Genomic DNA, 20,637 nt, shown 5'->3' with positions numbered 1-20,637 from the left:
GTGCCCCACTGTTCCATTCATTAAGGCCCTGGAATGGGAACATAGAAGAGACCCAAATTAATGAGCTTCCAGCAAGGAGGTCAAAGGTGAGAATGCGTAGGGCTGTTACCAGCGTGGACAGAGGCTTGTAAGAGAAGCAGCTTAGTATGGTTGAAAGGACTTTAGGGTACAATCAAGAGATCTGGGCTTATTAGTTCTGCTGCAAAATTCCTTAATGATTTTTGGGAATCAGTCACATAAATCATCTGATCCTTCCTTTTCATATTTGCTTTTTTTCTCGGCTGCACCAGCGACATGCGGAAGTTCCTGGGCTGGGAATGGAACCCATGCCACAGTTGTGGACTGTACCAGATCCTTAAATTGGTGTTCCACAAGGGGACTTCCCCTTTTCATATTTTTATTTATTTATTTTATTTCTATGGCCACACCCATGGCATATGGAAGGTCCCTGGCCAGGGATTGAATCTGAGTCACAGCTGTGACCTACCCTGCAGCTGCAGCAACGCCAGATCCTTTAACCCATTGTGTTGGGCAGAACCAAACCTGCACCTCCACAGCGACCTGAGCTACTGCAGTCGGGTTCTTAGCCCACTGTGCCACAGTGAGAACTCCCTTTTCATATATTTAATATGAGATTGTTAGACTAGGTGATATCAAAGGCCCTTCTAGTTTTAGGGACTCTCTTAGGATGTAAGATCTGCTATCTCTGGCAGGTTGTTTGTTTGTTTGTTCATTTAAGCTCTGCCAGAGGGGGGCACCATGTTCAGTCTTCACAAGGTTGGCATAAAGTCTGATACCACATTCTGGATCCTATTGAACATACTTCCTCTGATACCAGAGTTACCTGTCATTCTTGTAGTACCATGATAGTTGGTACACCCCTGTTTAGTTTGACTCTGAAGGCCCTTCGCATCCCAGGTAGTTGTACTCAGTAGTGGATTACATAGAAATCCTTAGTAAACATAGAAAGTATCTTTTAAAATGTCCTTATACATCTGATAGTTTAGGTTTAGACTTTGAAGAAGATGCACTGTGAGGGTAGGTCGATACAGCTACATAGACATAGCTATATGTGGTAATTTTATCTCCTTTTCCCCCTCTTCTTTCTCATATCCTTGAAAGCTTTCTCCAGAGCTCCTTTTAAGAAACAGATTGTGCAGAACTACAGTCTGTTTCCATGTGTCTTAAAAAAAATCACTTAATTGGCCTTCTGCCCACCTCGTCATGGTAACTTTTCTATGATTAACTCATTATTTTGCCACAGTGTTAAAGGCATCTGGTAGTATCTGCAATTTTAGGAATGAAACTATAGCTTTTTAATTAAATGTCTGCTTTCAAAGGGGATCTGACTGATTTCATGAGGCTAATCTTAGAACCAAACTATAGAAAACAGTAATCCAGACGATATCATCGCAAAAGCAATATTTTCTCTTTGAATATTTAATGTAAATTTTAAAACACTTCATTGTATATTATTGTATATTATTCCAGTTTTTCTGCATAAAATGCCTGGGAGAGCAAGTGGAATAAAGCTACTTTCTGTGCTAGTTAGCAGTAGAATCGACCCTAGAATCTAGGTTCTCCTGACTCTGGTTCCAGAGCCCTTTCGAGCAGAGCTCTTGTTATCTTCCTTTCAGGAAAGCATCATGGTGCCTTGAGGTAGAAAATGTTCCTTCTGGCTTGCATTTTTAACGCAGCCCTGGAAAAGCCAGCCAGGCTGAGGCTGCTTCACCGTAGCACCTTTGAACAGACTATGCAGAGGAGAGTTTCTGAGAAAAACACTGAAAAAAGAAAGGTTAATTAAGAAGCATCTTTTCCAGGTGCGCTGAAAAGTGAATTTGCCTCCACGTATTGGTTGTATCAGGGTCACCAATGCTAGCATATTGTTTAATGACATGTTTTATCCATCCATCTCACATGTTAGCTTTTCTGAAGGATGCTGAGCAGTGGCGCATATGGTTACTTTCTCAGAGACAGTTCCCCGTTTTGTACCAGCAGTTCTCAGAGTCATCTTTGTGAGTTTTAACTTTTCTGTACCACAGCATATCTGAAAAAAATTGATACCCTGGTAATAACTCACCACAACGGTGACGTTCAAGGAGGAAAAGAGCAGGGCTAGGCCCCCTCCGCAGGAGGCTTTTCCTTCCCTTGGGAGCCACCCGGATCATTGTTTAGAGTATGTAGTATATGTATTTCTGTTTCTGAGGTGAGTTAAACAAGATCCCTCATGTGATTCTTCAAAAATAATGTCATTCTTTAATTTTCAGGAGCTTTCTTTCATTTGTAAGTGGGGATTGGGTAGGTTTGTAAGTTGCTGGGAGTTTTTCTAAAAAAGAATTATTTGTGGATAGGCAGAAGTGGCCTCTTCTTTCAAGAGGCTTCTTTCCCGTTTTCAGCCCTGACTCAACACATGAACAGCAGCCTTGAAGTGGTCGTTCTCACTCAGGGTTACCAACACTCTCCCTCCCCTCAGGGTCCACACGTTGCTCACAGCTCATCTCAGTGCCGTCCTCGTGGAGAGCCGCAGCAAGGTGCACGAGTCCATCCAGGTTGCTGTGGACCAGGCCTTGGAGCAGCATCACCAGGCTGCCAAGGTAATACATTCACACTCCCTTTCTCCTTCTCTCTCTCAGAAGGTGGTGGAGTATATGGCAGACCAGCCTGAAAAGCCCTTCCTCCTGGGCTGATCTGATAATCTGCATCTCGCCTAGGAACTTGGGCTTTCGCTTCGATGGGTCACTGTAACCAACTTGTTAGGCTCACCTCCTAGTAGGTGAGTTTGAATAAATAAGGGCAAAATAGTAGGAGGAAAGGACTAATAACGCACCTCTTTCTTATCTATATATCTTCCCTTCCACACATGCTTCTGGAGCTACTGTTTCACTAAATCCTACATTCGGAGTTCCAGTCATGGCTCAGTGGTTAACAAATCCGACAGGTACCATGAGGTTGCAGATTCGATCCCTGGCCTTGCTCAGTGGGTTAAAGATCCAGCGTTGCTGTGAGCTGTGGTGTAGGTTGCAGACTCGGCTCAGATCACACGTTGCTGTGGCTCTGGCGTAGGCCAGCGGCTATGGCTCCGATTAGACCCTAGCCTGGGAATCTCCATATGCCGCAGGAGCAGCCCAAGAAATGGCAAGAAGACAAAAATAAATAAATAAATAAATAAATCCTACATTCTTCCCCCATTTCCTAATCCTTTTTAACATTGCTTTCTCTTCTTACCTGACTTTCTGAATTCCTCCATCCTGTGTACTTTTGGTAAACATTTTTTTTTTTTTTAACTTGATATGGCCCCCTTTTCAGGGAAATAATGAATACACTAAAAGAGTGAAGCTTAAAGCTTTTTGTTTTTAAATAGTAATTGTATCTGTTTTATTGCCTAGTGTCTTACTGCTTGTGTTTTCTGAATGTGTCTGTGTCAGTAAGTCACCTCTGTGAAAGGAGAGAACATTTTTTATTTATTTAAATTCCCAAGTGTCGTGTATATATTATGATCTCAGTATTGTTGATGGTGGGGGAAGAACTGTTCAAATCCTGCTTTAAAATCTTTGGTTCCTTTGGGATTCTCTGAACCAGCAGCTTGTAATTATCATAAACTGAAGTCCCCTCTTTACTTGTTTTGCTCTCTAGGCTCGTCAGAAACTGCAAGCCTCGCTCTCAGTGGCTGTAAATTCCATCATGAGTATCGTGACTGCAAGCACCAGCAGCAGCTTCCGAAGATCTGCCTCCAGACGCTTCAAGTTAGTAGGAGATGAGGATGTTGGAAAGTGCCAGGGTTTTTCTGCTTTTTTCTTTTTTTGTCTTTCTTTTAGGGCCACACCTGCGGCATATGGAAGTTACCCGGCCAGGGGTCAAACCAGAGCTGCAGCTGCCAGCCTAAATCACAGCCACAGCACCAGATCCATGTTGCATCACACTGCGGTTTGCAGCAACACCGGATTCTTAACCTACTGAGCGAGGCCAGGGATCAACCCACATCCTCATGGATACTAGTTGGGCTCATGACTGTTGAGCCACAATGGGAATGGCCTCCCAATTTCTTTCTTTCTTTTTTTGCTTTTTTAGGGCCGCACCCACGGCACATGGAAGCTCCCAGTGGAATCGGAGCTGTAGGCACTGGCCTATGCCACAGCTAAGGAATGCCAGATCTGAGCCACGTCTTTGACCTACACCACAGCTCATGGCAACCCCATATCCTTAACCCACGGAGTGAGGACAAGGATCGAACCCACAGCCTCATAGATCCTAGTCAGGTTCCTTAACCACTGAGCTACGAAGGGAACTCCCCCCTCCCAATTTCTTATTGAAGAAGGTTCTATTACCTCATGGTGACAGAACATTTTGGAAATAACTGAGCAACTGTAAGGATTACATGTGTTTAGCAGTGTGAAGTAGTGTAACAAGTTTTGGGAACAGAGGCCTGAGTTCAAATCTTGGCTCATTTACTTGCTGGCTATGTGGACTTAGGCCTTTACTGAACTCTGAATTTCTTTTCTTTTCTTTTCTTTTCTTTTTTTTTGTCTTTTTTGCCATTTCTTGGGCCACTACCGCAGCATATGGAGGTTCCCAGGCTAGGGGTCGAATTGGAGCTGTAGCCGCCGGCCTACAGCACAACACAGCAATGCGGATCTGAGCCGCATCTGCAACCCACAGCACAGCTCACAGCAATACAGGATCCTTAACCCACTGAGCAAGGCCAGGGATTGAACCTGCAACCTCAGGTTCCTAGTCAGATTCGTTAACCACTGTGCCACGACGGGAACTCCTGAACTCTGAATTTCATCTACAAATTGGAAAAAAAGAATAGTCCCACACAGGGCTATTATGAAGTAGAGGGCTGGATGTGAACCTTTATAACACATGGTAGATTCTTAATAAATATTGGTTTCTTTCCTTCCTTCCTTTCAATGTGTGCTGACCATTTGGTATTATCAGTAGGGTAACGTGTTCATTCCATATCTGTTGCTTCCTTTTTTTTGTACTTTTTTTTTTTTTTCTTTTTAGGGCTGCACCTGTGGTGTATGGAAGTTCCTAAGCTGGGGTCAAATCAGAGCTGCAGCTACCGGTCTATGCCACAGCTTCAGCAACATCAGATCCATGCTGCGTCTGCATCCTGCACCACAGCTTATAGCAATGCTGGATCCTTAACCTACTGAGTAAGGCCAGGGGTCGAACCCATATCCTCATGGATACTAGTCAGATTCATTTCCACTGTGCCACAGCAGGAGCTCTGGTACTTTTTTTTCTTGAAAAGGTAGTATAATATATACAAAATTTAAATTAATAACTAATAAACTTTATCACTTAATTTTTGACTTTGTATATTATCTGCATTATATAATTATAACCAAAATATTCTATATTCACATGTAATTTAATATTTCCCCCTGTTTGAACAATCTTTTTTTTTTTGGCCACACCTGCAGCATATGGAAATTCCCTGGACCAGGTTGCAGCTGTGTGTTTAACCAGTATTCCTGTTGTGTTGGTTTAATCTAATTTAATAAACCATTCCCCTAATGATAGACGTTTAAGTTGTTTACATTCTTTCTGCCAGTATAAGTAGTACTTCAGTTAATATCTTTATGTGATATCTTGCTTCTTTTGAATTATTTCCCAGAATAAATTTCTATAAACAGAGTTAATTGGTCAAAGCAATTAACTTCATAGTCTAGTGCATCTTCTCACAGCTTCAGCTTTCTGGATCATGTGGATGGCACAAGGTAGTGAGAAGAACACTATACTGGCAATGCTAGAATCAGCCCTCTTTTACACTTGCTAGTTGGGTGGGTCACTTCTCCTTTTTGAATTTCATCTACAGAGTTAGTGTATTGTATGAGGTGATTACGTGGTCCCCTTTGACTCTAATATGCTACAATTCTATACTAAAGAGTAGAAGCTGTGACCCATTCTTGATGGATGCAAACTATGTCACTTTGTTCTTTTTCTCCCTAGAAGATTTATCGGGGGAAAAATGTTCCTGTTTCAGCCTCAGGTATTAAGTAGAACCTCCCCTCTCTTGGAACTTGTTTTAGAGGAGAGCAGTGTATATAACCTCTTCTTGAACAGGTGGATCTCAGGGATATTTATCTCCTAAAGAGAGAAGAACAAAGACCTTGTTTGAAAGATCTTGCTTAGGAGCCACAACTACCTGTCTCATGTCAAATAACCCAGACCTTTTTCCTCCTTCTCCTGTGTTCGTAACAGCTGAGGAACACGAAGGATGTCAGTGGTTTGCCTTTCTCTTTGTCTCAGCCATGTAAACTCCCCATGTAAACTTCCTGTGGGCACTTAGCTTTGGTTAGCAGTACTGGAACTCAGCATATTCTATCTCTGGCCCATTTTAGGCATCTGACACACAGGAATTTGCAACCAAGCTGCATAAATCATTTCATGAGATCACCCAGCACCAGTTTCTTCTCCACTGCTCATGTGAGGTGAAGCAGGTAAGCGTAGAGTAATAACCGGACTTTGATGGAAATCTTCCATGTTGAAGTGTGGGAACCCTGAACACAGGTGGGTAGGTGCGGGTGCTTTAGACTGCGCAATCGCAGGTTAGCCTTTCAGCATGGAAGCCTGTGGTTTAGAAAAACTTTATAGAATTGAGTATTACGTAGCAACTAAGAGCATGGTTAGCGATGTTGCTTGAATTCCATTTCTGCCACTACCTGGTTACATGACGTTCTTGTGGAAGCTATTTAACCTTTCCAAGTCTCAGTTTGTCAGTACAACAGGCATGATACATGCCTAAAATGATCATTGTGAGGTTTGAATATAATCATATATGTAAAGTGCTAAGCACGTAGCTACTTTTATGATGATGACAATACGATGGAATTCTTATGTTTAGCTTTGCCTAATGAAAAACATACTTTTATCGGGGTAAAAATGTAATTGTAATGTATACATGTAAGGATAACCTGACCCCCTTGCTGTACAGTGGGAAAAAAAAAAAAAAAACATACTTTTATCTATTCACCTTTTTCCCCCTGTTTTTTGGCCATATTCATGACACATGGAAGTTCCTGGGCCATGGGTTGAATCCAGGTTGCAGCTGTGACTTATGCCACAGCTATGCAACACCAGATCCTTACCCCACTGCACTGGGCTGGGGATCAAACTGGCAAGGCCACAGAGACAAGCCAGATCATTAACCCACTATACTGTACCACAGCGGGAACTCCCCATTCACCTTTTTGGATGCTGGAGATAGAGAGTTGCATTAGTTGGGGTCTCTGCCCTGATGATGGTCAAATAGTTACAGGCTTCTCTAAGGAGTGAAGAGAAATCATAGCTGGGAAATTTTATGTATTTCCAGATTCTGTGTGTAGGTAGTAGTAGTGTTCCAGCTGAAGCCCACTTCTCTAGCTCCCTTTGTAACAATCAGGAATTAAAGTATAAGATGAATAAATAAACAATATTAAGGGTGAAATTATATTCAGTGACTTTTCTGGAATTAAAGTATAAGATGAATAAATACATGATATTAAGGGCAAAATTATATACAGTGACTTCTGGCCAAGATAGAGTAACAAGGACCAGATTGACCCTCCTGCCCGAAATAACCAAAAATCTGGACAACAACAAAAAATACAACATATGAAACAATGGTTCTCAAGACATTGGGCCTCAGACAATGAATGGGGGGTAGTTATTCCTGAGATGGAAAACAAACACAGTGAGCCCTACGATTGTCTTACACACTGCCTAGAAAAAGTAGGGAAGCTAGGGAGTAGGGAACAGGCATCTAGGCAGAGCCTAGTGGGCTCTCTGAGTTAAATAGATGAAGCTGGGAGTCCAGGGATGCCAAAGCAGCGTACGTTTTCAGGGCAGAGTACTGGAGACGAGGAGACGAGACAGCTGCACACAGAGGTTCCTCTCTCCAGTATTCAGCTGAGTACTGATCGGCTCATTCAGGTGAAGAAACTGTCCCGGTGAAGAACCACCCAGAAGGATTAGAGGGAACAAAATGCAGAGCTTACTCAGGGCCAGGAATAGTACCTATTCCCGTCAAACAGAGAGGAAAGTCATAATTTATGGAGTATTAGGTAGAATACTAAGAATAGTCTTGCCTCAGGAATGGAGAAAAATTACATCTACAATAGACACTCCTCTGGTTCGGCCTAACAAAGCTCAAAAGCAGAAGCAGGACCTGAAGGGATCAAGTCATTTCCAAGTAATTCAGTGGCATCGCAGAACAAAAATTCAAGAATATTTATAAGAATACAAAAATATCCAGCACCTACTAAGGTAATATTCGTAGAGCCTTGGATCTAACAAAAAACTAATAAACATGGTAAGAAGAGGAAAATACAACCCACAATGAAAACTCAATCAGTTGATCAATCAATGATCCAATCAAAACTGATCCAGAACCGACATGGAAGATAAAATTAGTTGACAAAAAAAAGTTGTTATAATTGTATTCCATATGTTTAGGGAACTAGAAAAAAGATTGAACATACTAAGATGTGGAAGGTATTTTTTTAAAAGAACCCCGAATACATTTTAAGTTGAAAACTAATGTCTCTGAGATGAAAATTATACTGATTACACTGAATAGTATTAATGGCACATTAGACACTTAAAAAACACACAGCAGCAGAAACTATCTGAAATGAAACACAGAGATTAAAAAAATAATAATAGGGAGTTCCCATCGTGGCTCAGTGGTTAACAAATCCGACTGGGAACCATGAAATTGTGGGTTCGATCTCCCGCCTTGCTCAGTGGGTTAAGGATCCGGCATTGCCGTGAGCTCTGGTGTAGGTTGCAGACGACGGGCTCGGATCTGGCGTTGCTGTGGCTCTGGCGTAGGCCATCGGCTACAGTTCTGATTAGACCCCTAGCCTGGGAACCTCCATATGCTGCAGGTGCGGCCCTAGAAAAGACCAAAAAAATAATAAGAATAATAATAATGATAATAATAGGAGTTCCTGTTGTGGCTCAGCAGTAATGAACCTGGGTTCAATCCCTGGCCTTGCTCAGTGGGTTAAGGGTCCAGCATTACCATGCACTGTGGGTTGGTTGCAGATACAGCTTGGATCCCATGTTGCTGTGCCTGTGGTATAGGCTGGCAGCTGCAGCTCCAATTGGACCCCTAGTCTGGGAACTTCCATATGTCACAAGTGTGTCCCTAAAAAGACAATAATAATAATAATAGAACATTGAGCATCTGTGAATCATGAGACAACCTCAAGTAGCCTAATACATGTATAATTCGGGAATCTGAAGAAGTAAAAGCAAAAATATATTTGAAGAAATAATGGCTAAGAAATTTCTAAATTCGATGAAATCTTTTGTTGTTAGTGGGTTTTGTTTGTTTGTTTGCTTTTTAGGGCCACACCCATGGCATATGGAGGTTCCCAGGCTAGGGGTCCAAATGGAGCTACAGCTGCTGGCCTGCCCCACAGCCATGCAGGATCCGAGCTGCATCTGCGACCTACACCACAGCTCATGGCAATGCCAGATCTTTAACCCACTGAGCGAGGCCAGGGATCTAACCCGCAACCTCATGGTTCCTAGTCGGATTTGTTTCCACTGTGCCACGACAGGAATTCCAGTTTTTGTTTTTGGCTGCACCTGTGGCAGTGGAAGTTTTCAGGCCAGGGATTGAAACTGTGCCACAGCTGCAACTGGTGCCACAGCTGCAACTGTGGCAATGCTAGATCCTTAATTGGCTACTCCACAAGGAAACTTCCCGTTTGTTAGTTTTTTTTTAATTGAAATATAGTTGACAATGTTGCATTAGTTTCAAGTGTATGGCAAAGTAATTCAGTTATACATATATACATATTTTCCAAATTCTTTTCCCTTATAGGTTATTACAAAATATTGATTGTAGTTCCCTGTGCTATGTAATAGGTCCTTGTTGGTTATCTATTTAATATACAGTAGTGTGTTTATGTTAATCCCAAACTCCTAATTTATCTTCCTCTACTCCCAGCTATCCCTTCTGGTAACCATAAGTTTGTTTTCTATGTCTGTAGATCTATTTTTGTTTTGTATATAAGTTAATTTGCACCTTTTTTTTTTTGGCTTTTTAGGGCCACACCCAGAGCATATGGAAGTTCCCAGGCTAGGGTTCAAATTGGAGCTACAGCTGCCAGCCTACGCTACAGCCACAGCAATGCAGGATCTGCAGCCTACACCACAGTTTTTGGCAATGCCAGATCCTTAACCCACTGGGTGAGGCCAGGGATCAAACCCTCATCTTCATGGATACTAGTTGGGCTCATTTCCACTGAGCCACAAAAGAAACTCCTGTATCTTTTTTTTTTTTTGCCTTTTCTAGGCTGCTCCCGCGGCATAAGGAGATTCCCAGGCTAGGGGTCTAATCAGAGCTGTAACCACCAGCCTATACCAGAACCACAGCAATTCCAGATCTGAACCACGTCTGTGACCTACACCACAGCTTACGGCAACACCAGATCCTCAACCCACTAAGCAAGGCCAGGGATTGAACCCACAACCTCATGGTTCCTAGTTGGATTCATTAACCACTGAGCCACGATGGGAACTCCCTCCTGTATCTTTTTTTAATATTACACATATAAGTGATGTCATATGATATCTGTCTTTTTCTGTCTGCCTTACTTCGCTCACTATGATAATCTCTAGATCCATCCATGTTGCTGCAAAGGGCCTTGTTTTATTCTTTTCTATGCCCAAGTAATAGTCCTCTGTGTGTGTGTGTGTGTGTGAGAGTGTGTGTGTGTGTAATCTTCTTCATCCATCTGTTGATGGAAATTTGAGTTGCATCCATGTCTTGGCTGTTGTAAACAGTGCTGCAATGAACAGTGGGGTGAATGTATCTTTTTCAAATTAAGTTTTTTTTTTCTGGATATATACTCAAGAGTAGGATTGCTGAATATGGTAGCTCTAATTTCAGTTTTTAAAGGAACCTCCAGGGTGTTTCTGTTGTGGCACAGCAGAAACGAATCTGACTAGTATCCATAAGGATGGGGGTTCGATCCTTGGCCTTGCTCATTCTGGCATTGCTGTGAGCTGTGGTGTAGGTCACAGATTTGGCTCAGATCCCACGTTGCTGTAGCTGTGGTGTAGGCCAGCAGCCATAGCTCGATTTGACCCCTAAGCCTGGGAACTTCCATATGCCATGGGTATGGCCCTAAAAAGCAAAATAAATAAATAAATCTTAAAAATAAAGGAACCTCCATATTTTTCCCCATACTGGTTATACTGATGAAATCTTTATACCCCCTACATCTAAGAATCTTAACAAACACCAAGTCCAAGAAAACTAAAGAAAACTACACTAAGATACATCATAATTAAATGGGTTAAAATCAGTAGTAAAAAGCAAATCTTAAAAGCAAACAGACAAAAAAAAAAAATCCAAACCTTGTTAATGTACAAGGAAACAAAGAAGGATTACAGAGTTTCTCATCAGAAACAGTATAAACTAGAAGAAAATGGAGTAGTAACATATTTATAGTACTGAAAAATCCTGTCAACCTGGGATTCTTTACATAACAAAACTATCTTTTTTTTTTTTTTTTTTTGCCATGCCTGCAGCAAGCTGAAGTTCCTGGGCCAGGGATTGAACTGGAGCCACAGCAGTGACAATGCCAGATCCTTAATCCACTGAGCTGCCAGAGAACTCCAAATAAAACTATTTTTAAAAACAAAGATGAGTTCCCTGGTGGCTCAGTGGCTTAAGGATCTGATATTGTCACTGCTGTGGCTTGGGTCTCTGCTGAGGTGCAGATTTGATCCCTGGAATGGGTTGCGGATCCAGCATTGCCACAGCTGTGGCTTAGGTCACAGCTGTGGCTTGGATTCGATCCCCTGCCCTGTAACTTCCATATGCCATGGGTGTTGCCAAAAAGATAACAGTAAGATGATATATTAAACCCAAGAGTTCTCATCATAGCTCAGCGGTAACAAATCTGACTAGTATCCATGAGGGTACATTTTGATCCCTGGCCTCAGTGAGTTAAGGATCTGGCATTGCTGTGAGCTGTGGTGTAGGTTGCAGATGCGGCTCAGATCCTGCATTGCCGGGGCTGTAGCAAAGGCCAGCAGCTATAGCTCCAGTTTGGCCCCTGGAAACTTCCATGTACTGTATGTTTGGCTCTAAAAAGACAAAAAGAGAGAGAGAGAGAAATTAGAAAATATTTTAATTTAATTAAAATGGAAGTGAAAATTATCAAAATTTTTGAGATGTAGCTAATGCAGCACTCGGGGGAAATGCCTGTGTTAGAAAAGAAAAAGGCCTTAAATCAAAGACCTCAGCTTCCAACTTCGAAAGATTAAGAATAACAAATTAAAGATAAAGAGAGATATGAAATAATAAAGATCAGAGTAAAAGTCAGTAAAGTAGAAAATAGGAAAACAATAGAGAAAAAAATCAATGAAAATTAAAGGTGATTCATTGAGAAAGAAAATTGAGAGAAAACACGAATTGCCAACTATCGGAAATTAGAGAAGTAGCATCAGATATTAAAAGGATTATCAGGGAATCTTATGAACACTGCACTCAATTTGACAGTTTAGATTAAATGGAAAACTCCTTGAAGAATATAGTTACTGGAGTTCTTGTTGTGGCTCAGTGGGTTAAGAACCTGACATAGTGTCCCTGAGCCTGCAGGTTCAATCCTTGGCCTCACTCAGTTAAGTTGCTGGTGTGTTGCTGCAAGCTGCAGCATTGATGTGGCTGTAGTGTAGGCTGGCAGCTACAGCTCCAATTTGACCCCTAGCCCCGGAACTTCCATGTGCTGCGCTTTTGTCCCTAAAAATAAAATAAAATAAAAAATTTAAAAATTAGTAAGATATAGTTACCAAAGTTTACTCAAGAAGAAATAGCTCCATATACTTAGTATCTCTATGACTATTAAAGAAGCTGAATTTTTAGTTAAAAATCTTACCATGGGGAGTTCCCTGGTGGTCTAGTCATTAGTCCCCCTGGAAATACAAGCGTATATACTGCTTGATTTCATTTATGTACAAGTCATAAAATGCCAGTTACTCTATAGTTATAGATCAGTGGTTGCTTAAAAATATGAGGTATAGGAATTGGAGGGAGTTGGAGAGGAGTTATGAAGGGCAGAAGAAACTTTTGGGGATAATGGATACGTTCATTTTCCTGATGTGGTGGTTTCACAAGTATGTACGTGTGCTAAAATTAACAAATTGTTAAACGTGTTGTATTGTGCAAGTTATGTCTCAATAAAATTGTTAAAAATTACAGACATAATAACACCTCTTCTGCTTCTCTACCTCTCCTCCATTTGTTTGCCTGATTGGATGGGGAGGTTTAGGTATCTCGGCACCTAAGGATCACAGCATCTCATGGGTTTTCCCACCCTCTTCTGCTTTGCAGCAGTGAAGCCCCTGTAAATGCTGCCTTCACCACACTGTTTTTTTTTTCATGGCCGTATGTGCTTTCTCGGAAGTACTTTCCTAAGAATGCTGTTCCTTTCAGTGGGCTCACTGCACATGCTCTTGCTGGTTTCCCTTCAACTTGGAAAGCTGCTGCCCACAGCTTGAGCAAATAAAGGCTAATACCCATTGTATCAGTTTCCTGTGGATGCCATAACAAATTACCACAAATTTGGTAGCTTAAAAACAAAAGAGTATTCCCTGGTGGCCCAGCAGTTAAAGACTCAGCACCGTCGCTGCTGTGGCTCAGGTTACTTCTGTGACTCACAGTTCTGGAGTCCGGAAGGTGTTGGCAGGGCCACACTCACTCCAAAGGTTCTGGGGGAGAATCCTTCATTAGCCTTTCCAGCTCTAGTGGCCCCAGGTGTCCCTTGACTTGTGGCCATAAAACTCCAGTCTAAGCTTCCATCTTCACATGGCCATTCTCCTTTGTCTCTCAGATCTCCCTTTGTCCTTCTCTTTTTTAAATTAGCTCTGTGATTTATTTGTTTAAGTATGTTGATTTACAGTGTTGTGTTAGTTTTGGGTGTACAGCAAAGTGATTCAAATATATACATAATTTTCAGGTTCTTTTCCCTTATAGGTTATTACAAATAGTTCCCTGTGCTATATACACTAGGTCTTTGTTAGTTGTCTATTTTATATACAGTACTATATAGTATATAGTGATCTCCTAATTTATCCCTTCCATCCTTCCCTTTTGGTAACCCTAACTTTGTTGTCTATGTCTGTGGGTCTGTTTCTGTTTTTGTTTTGTTTTGTTTTTTGGGTTTTTTGTCTTTTTGCCTTTTCTTGAGCTGCTCCCGCAGCATGTGGAGGTCCCCGGCTAGGGGTCTAATCGGAGCTGTAGCCACCAGCCTACGCCAGAACCACAGCAACTCGGGATCCGAGCCTCATCTGCGACCCACACCACAGCTCAAGGCAACACTGGATCCTTAACCCACTGAGCAAGGCCAGGGATCGAACTCACCACCTCATGGTTCCTAGTCGGATTGGTTAACCACTGTGCCATGACAGGAACTCCTCTGTTTTGAATATAAGTTTATTTGTATCATTTTTTTTAGATCTCACATGTAAGTGATACCATGTGATTTTTGTCTTTCTCTGGCTGGCTTACTTCACCTAGTGTGATAATCTCAAGGTCCATTCATGTTGCTGCAAATGGCATTATTTCATTCTTTTTATGACTGAGTAATATTCCACTGTCTTCGTATACCACATATTTATCCATTCATCTGTTCATGGACATTTAGGTTGCTTTCATGTCTTGGCTATCATAAATAGTGCTGCAATTGTGCCTTTTTTTCCTTTTTTTTTTTTTTTGTCTGTCTTTTTTTTTTGGCTATTTCTTTGGGCTGCTCCTGAGGCATATGGAGGTTCCCAGGCTAGGGGTTGAATCAGAGCTGTAGCCCCCGGCCTACACCAGAGCCACAGCAACGTGGGATCCGAGCCGCGTCTGCAACCTACACCACAGCTCATGGCAACGCCGGATCATTAACCCACTGAGCAAGGGCAGGGACCGAACCTACAACTTCATAGTTCCTAGTTGGATTCGTTAACTACTGTGCCACGACGGGAACTCCTTTTTTTCTGACTGTGTATGCAGAAGTTCCCAGGCCAGGGGTTGAACCCTCACACAGCAGTGACCAGAGACACATCAGTGACAATGCTGGATCCTTAACTGTTAAGCTACCAGGGGACTCCATTGCCTGTCTGTTTTAAGTAAACCTGTCATTGTATTTAGAGCCCTCTCTAAATCCACAACTATCTTCTCTTAAGATCCTTAATTACAGGAGTTCCCATTTTGGCTCAGTGGAAATGAATCCGACTAGGAATCATGAGGTTGCAAGTTCAATTCCTGGCCTTGCTCAGTGGGTTAAGGATCTGGTGTTGCTGTGAGCTGTGGTGTAGGTCACAGAAGCGGCTCGGATGCTGCGTTGCTGTGACTGTGCTATAGGCCCGCAGCTGTAGCTTCAATTTGACCCCAAGCCTGGGAACCTCCATGTGCCGTGAGTGTGGCCCTAAAAGCCAAAAAAAAAAAAAAAAAGATCCTTAATTACATCTGCAAAGACCCTTTTTCCAAATAAGGTCACATTCATAGGTACTAGTGGTTAAGACTTGAGCATATCTTTTGGGGGCTGCGGTTCAATACACTGCAGCTATTCATAGGGATAGGTACAGGACAAGGTGTGTGACATTGTAGTACGTGAGATATATCGGCAGGATCTAAAAGTATTTCAGCCTGTGAAGTCCTTCTGCTTGGGCCTCTGATATCCCCCTGAGGTCTGAAAAGGAAATGATGTGACCTCCTTTGCCCCACTGTGTCCCTGTAGTGATGGCTCATAGCTTCAGGGCCATATATAGCCCAGTAAACTTGGCAGATGGCTAGTGAACCCAAGGTCTTATCCAGTAGTCATCCTATCCAGGAAGGAACCTTTATTGAATCCCTAATCTGTGCCAAGATTTCCACTTTAATCTCCACAAAGATCTTATGAGGTAAGTTGCAGTTTTCCCATTTCATAGAGAACGAAACTGGTTAGAGAACTTTTCTAATTTTCTCAGAATCATACAGTCAGCAAATGGAAAGGCTAGGATTTATAATGAGGTCCCTGGATCCAAAGCCTAGTAACATTTTTACTGTATACGACTGGATCACAAGCCCAGGGAAGATGAGTCACCAAAGGCATTGAGAAGAACCCACTCTACTCAAGATCAGTACTTTCCCTGATAGTGGCCATTTATTGATAACTTGTTAGTGACACAAGAGTGGCACCCAGTGGCTATAGCTAAAAACTACAATGTCAGTGATGATAGGTCCAGTTCTTTCTCCTCTGGACCACCCCCTCAGTTTCCATTTCTAAACCGGTGAGGTAAATAGCTGACCTTTTCAGTAACACAGAATAAAACCATCTGTAGATATTATGTAGTTTATGGAGAAATGGAAGAAATGAGAGACTACTCAGAGGTCTGTGTGTGTGTGTGTCTTATGGCCACATCCACAGCATATGGAAGTTCCCAGGCTAGGGGGTGAATCCCAGCTGTAGCTGCTGGCCTACGCCACAGCCATAGCAAGGCAGGATCCGAGCAGAGTCTATAAGCTACATCACAGCTCATGGCAACGCCAGATCCCCAACCCACTGAACAAGGCCAGGGATCGAACCACCCAGGGATTGAACCCTCGTCCTCAGGGATACTAGTCAGGTTCGCTACCACTGAGCCATGATGGGAACTCCCAGAGTTTTATAGAACATATTCATTTTAAGCCTAGATGTTGGAACAGAGGACAGCGGGCTGTGAAAGACAAGATGGTAATCCTGAACTTACTGTCACAGATGAATGTAGGCGCTAAAAACTCAGAATAAGCAGGAGCTGGGGTAAAGGTAAGATATTGTTTCCTGGGCGGCAGACCAGAACGAAATGTCTCAGAGTGTTAAATCCAAGGAACTCTATCCTGAGGGTAAGGCTGTCTCATCTGGGGGAGCTGATGATGAAAGGAGGTTATACAAGTCTCTCCAGGACTGGGATTTATATCTGAATGTAGGTACTGCCTTGGTGAGCCCAATTTCAAGATAGGATAAAGGTTTGTCTTGTGACTTGAGATTTTTCTAAGCTGGAGTGAAGTAAAAGAATAAGTTTTCCCTCAAGAAAGAAAAGGGGAGTTCCCGTCGTGGTGCAGTGGTTAACAAATCCGACTGGGAACCAGGAGGATGCAGTTCGATCTCTGGCCTTGCTCAGTGGGTTAAGGATCCGGCGTTGCCGTGAGCTGTGGTGTAGGTCGCAGACGCGGCTCAGATCCTGCCTTGCTGTGGCTGTGGCTAGGCCAGTGGCTACAGCTCCAATTAGACCCCTAGCCTGGGAACCTCCATATGCCTCGGGAGCGGCCCTAGAAAAAAGACAAAAAAAAAAAAAGAAGAAGAAAAAAAATGTTCGGAAATTTTACCAATACTGTTTCTTTTTTCACACCTTTAGGGCCATCTTTACTTCTCTCTGTTCCTTGGAATATAATTACTTAGAAATCGAAACTCGCTTTAGTAAACAACATATGATAGAATACATTTTTTATTGAGTTGGAATTCATATACCATAAAATTTACCATTTTAAATTATACAATTCAGGAGTTGCCCTTGTGGCGCAGCAGAAACTAACCTGACTAGGAACCATGAGGTTGTGGGTTTGATCCCTGGCCTCACTCAGTGGGTTAAGGATCCAGCATTGCTGTGACCTGTGGCGTAGGTCACAGACGGGGCTTGGATCCTGCGTTGCTGTGGCTGTGGTGTAGGCCAGCAGCTGTAGCTCCAGCTTTGACCCCTAGCTTAGGAACCTCCATATGCCATGGGTGTGGCCCCAAAAAGCAATATATATATATATATATGTACTGAATTGTACATGTGTACAATATACATATACACATACATACACACAACTCAGTGGTTCTAAGTATATTCACTGTGTTTTGCAGCCATCACCACTAAATTCCAGAACATATCCACCATGCCAAAAAGAAACCTTGTACCTAATTTGCAGTCAGTCCCAATTCCCCATCTCCTGTATCTTGGCAACTAGTTTACTTTTTGTCTCAATGGATTTGCTTAGACTGGGTATTTCATGTAAGTGGAGTCATATAATAAGTAGATTCTTATGTCTGACTTCTTTCACTTAGCATAATGTTTTCAAGGTTCACCCATGTTGTAGAATATTGTATTGTATGGATATACCATATTTTAAAATCCATTCATCAGTTGATGGACTGTTCTTTCCACTTTTTGGCTATTATGAATAATTCTGCTATGAACATTTTTGTGTGGACACATGTTTATAATTCTGTTTGGAGAACACCGAGGGGTAGAACTGCTGGGTCATAGAACTCAAACTGTTTTCCATACTGGCTGCATCGTTTTACTTTTCCACCAGCGCTGTAGAATGGTTTCGGTTTCCCCACATCCTCACCAGTACTTGTTACTGTCTATTATTACTACCATCCCTGTAGGTTTTAAGTGCTATCTCCTAATGGATTTGATTTGCTTTTCCTTAATGAATAATGATGTTGAGCATCTTTTCATGTACTTATTGGCCATTTATATCTCTTTGGAGAAATGTCTATTCAACGCCCCCCCCCCTTTTTTTGGCTTTTTAGGACTGCACCTGCAGCATATGGAAGTTCCCCAGCCTATGCCATAGCTAGATCCAAGCCACAGCTGCAACCTATGCCGCAGGTTGCAGCAATCCTGGATCCTCAACCCACTGAGTGAGGCCAGGGATTGAACCTGCATCCTCATGGATACTAGTTGAGTTCTTAACCCACTGAGCCACAATGGGAACTCGCAAATCTATTTTTTAATTGCGTTGTCATTTTTACTGTTGAACTGAGTTCTTTATTAGTCTTTTTAGGACCACACTCACAGCATGTGGAAGTTCCCAGGCTAGGGGTCAAACTGGAGCTTTAGCTGCTGACCTACACCACAGCCACAGCAACGCCAGATCTGAGCCACGTCTGCGACCTACACCACAGCTCATGACGCCGGACCCTTAACCCACTGAGGGATCGAACCTGCATCCTCATGGATGCTGGTCATTTTTGTTTCCTCTGAGCCACGATGGGACCTCCCTGAGTTCTTTACTCTTGATGTAAGTCTCCTATCAGATGTGACTTGCATATTTCCTCCCACTCTTGTGGGTTGACTTTTCACTTTCATTTAAGTGTCCCCTGAAGCACAAAAGCTTTTTATTTTGATGAAGAGGATATCTATTTTTACATACTTATATTGAAAAGCAAGGCTCTTGGAGGATTGGGTTCTGACTTTTGTTTCTCTGTCCAAGTTGAACCAAATCAGCAGGGCTTTGAAAGGCTACAGGAAATTACAGAATGTGCCCTGTGGCTTCCCATGTTTGACCTCATCAGGCATTTGTTGAGCACTTACCCTGTGCCAGGAGCTACGCTACCTATAAAAGAGATCTAGGCCTGAGGAACCTTACCTTTCAAGGAATTGAAGATGTAGAAAATTGACATGAACGCATACAGGGAGTTCCTGTCATGGTGCAGCAGAAATGAATCTGACTAGGAATCATGAGGTTGCGGGTTCAATTCCTGGCCTCACTCAGTAGGTTAAGGATCCGGCATTGCTGTGAGCTGTGGTGTAGGTCACAGACGTGTCTCAAATCTGGCGTTGCTGTGGCAGTGGCGTAGGCCAGTGGCTACAGCTCTGATTAGACTCCTAGCCTGGGAATCTCCATGTGTCGCAGGTGTGGCCCTAAAAAGCAAAAAACACAAAAAACAAAACAGAGAGACATGAACACGTACAAAGAGGGGAAGGGACGTGTAGTGCATACTTGAGAGCCCAAGAGTGGAGCAGACAGTAGATGAGTGACCAAAGTTCAGAAGAAGGAAATGCCCAGAGTGGCTGAAGCGAGGTACAAAGTCTCCAATAGAGGAGGGAAGCCTTGATGGTTGGGGGCTGGGTGGAGGGATTCACATGAGCCAGGAGGAAGTAAGAGGGGTTCCAGGTGAGAAAGGTCAACAGTGTGAGGGCCACAAACTCACCATGCACGTGATCTCACTGGGGCTTATTCATGCATCTGCAAAACTCACTTAGGCTTTCTAATTTTTTAAGCAGCTGCTCCCAGAGAAAAATGATGCAGAGCAGAGCAGAGAGGACATACATGAGAACAGCGGTCTGGAGCTCCTCACAGGTAGGGTTTCGGCTTTTCAGGTGAGCCCTGGGATTTGGCTGGCTCCCACCATCACTCACAGGTATTCTGGGGCAGCAGGAAGCACACTCCTCCAAAAGCTGGTAAAACAGGACTAGAAGTTTCTCATACAATTTGTGTAGCTACGGAAAACTGCACGTGATGGGGCAGCGCCCTGAATCCAGTTGGTTCCTTCATGTCTCTTCTCCATCACTGATGTTGATACTCTGGCTCCCCCTGGATTTGGTTACTTCTCTGTTGGGTGCTCTGGAGGCTGCTCCTGGGTGCAGACACCACCTCAGCCTTGATGAAGGTTATGAAGAGGGGTCAGTGTGTGTGATGTGATGGTGATTCTACTGAAGTCCTTCCCCCTCCCTCCAACACGTGAACAGGCCTGCAGTGGCAGGTGTGTGTATGTGTCTGAAAATAATCACAGCCATCGGTGCCTGAACCTGTATGGTGCAGGTGCCAGGCATTAGTCTGAGCTTTGAAGTGTATTTATGCTCTTACTTCTCTCTCTCTCTCTCTCTCTCACACACACACACACA

At 42.9% G+C, this 20,637-nt stretch overlaps 1 protein-coding gene across 1 annotated transcript in view; it reads left to right on the top strand.

Moving 5' to 3' along the window:
- Positions 1-20,637, top strand: part of C4H11orf80 (chromosome 4 C11orf80 homolog) — a 104,370-nt gene that overhangs the window by 80,213 nt on the left and 3,520 nt on the right. The window contains 5 exon segments of the mRNA XM_047775160.1: positions 2,473-2,594; positions 3,634-3,721; positions 3,724-3,743; positions 6,351-6,449; positions 20,017-20,092. Coding sequence (XP_047631116.1) covers positions 2,473-2,594; positions 3,634-3,721; positions 3,724-3,743; positions 6,351-6,449; positions 20,017-20,092 — 405 coding nt within the window.

The sequence above is a fragment of the Phacochoerus africanus genome, chromosome 4, assembly GCF_016906955.1.
Source record: "Phacochoerus africanus isolate WHEZ1 chromosome 4, ROS_Pafr_v1, whole genome shotgun sequence".
Lineage (NCBI taxonomy): Eukaryota > Metazoa > Chordata > Mammalia > Artiodactyla > Suidae > Phacochoerus > Phacochoerus africanus.
The sequence above is the reverse complement of the archived record's forward strand: the minus strand, read 5'-3'. Positions and strand labels throughout refer to the sequence as shown.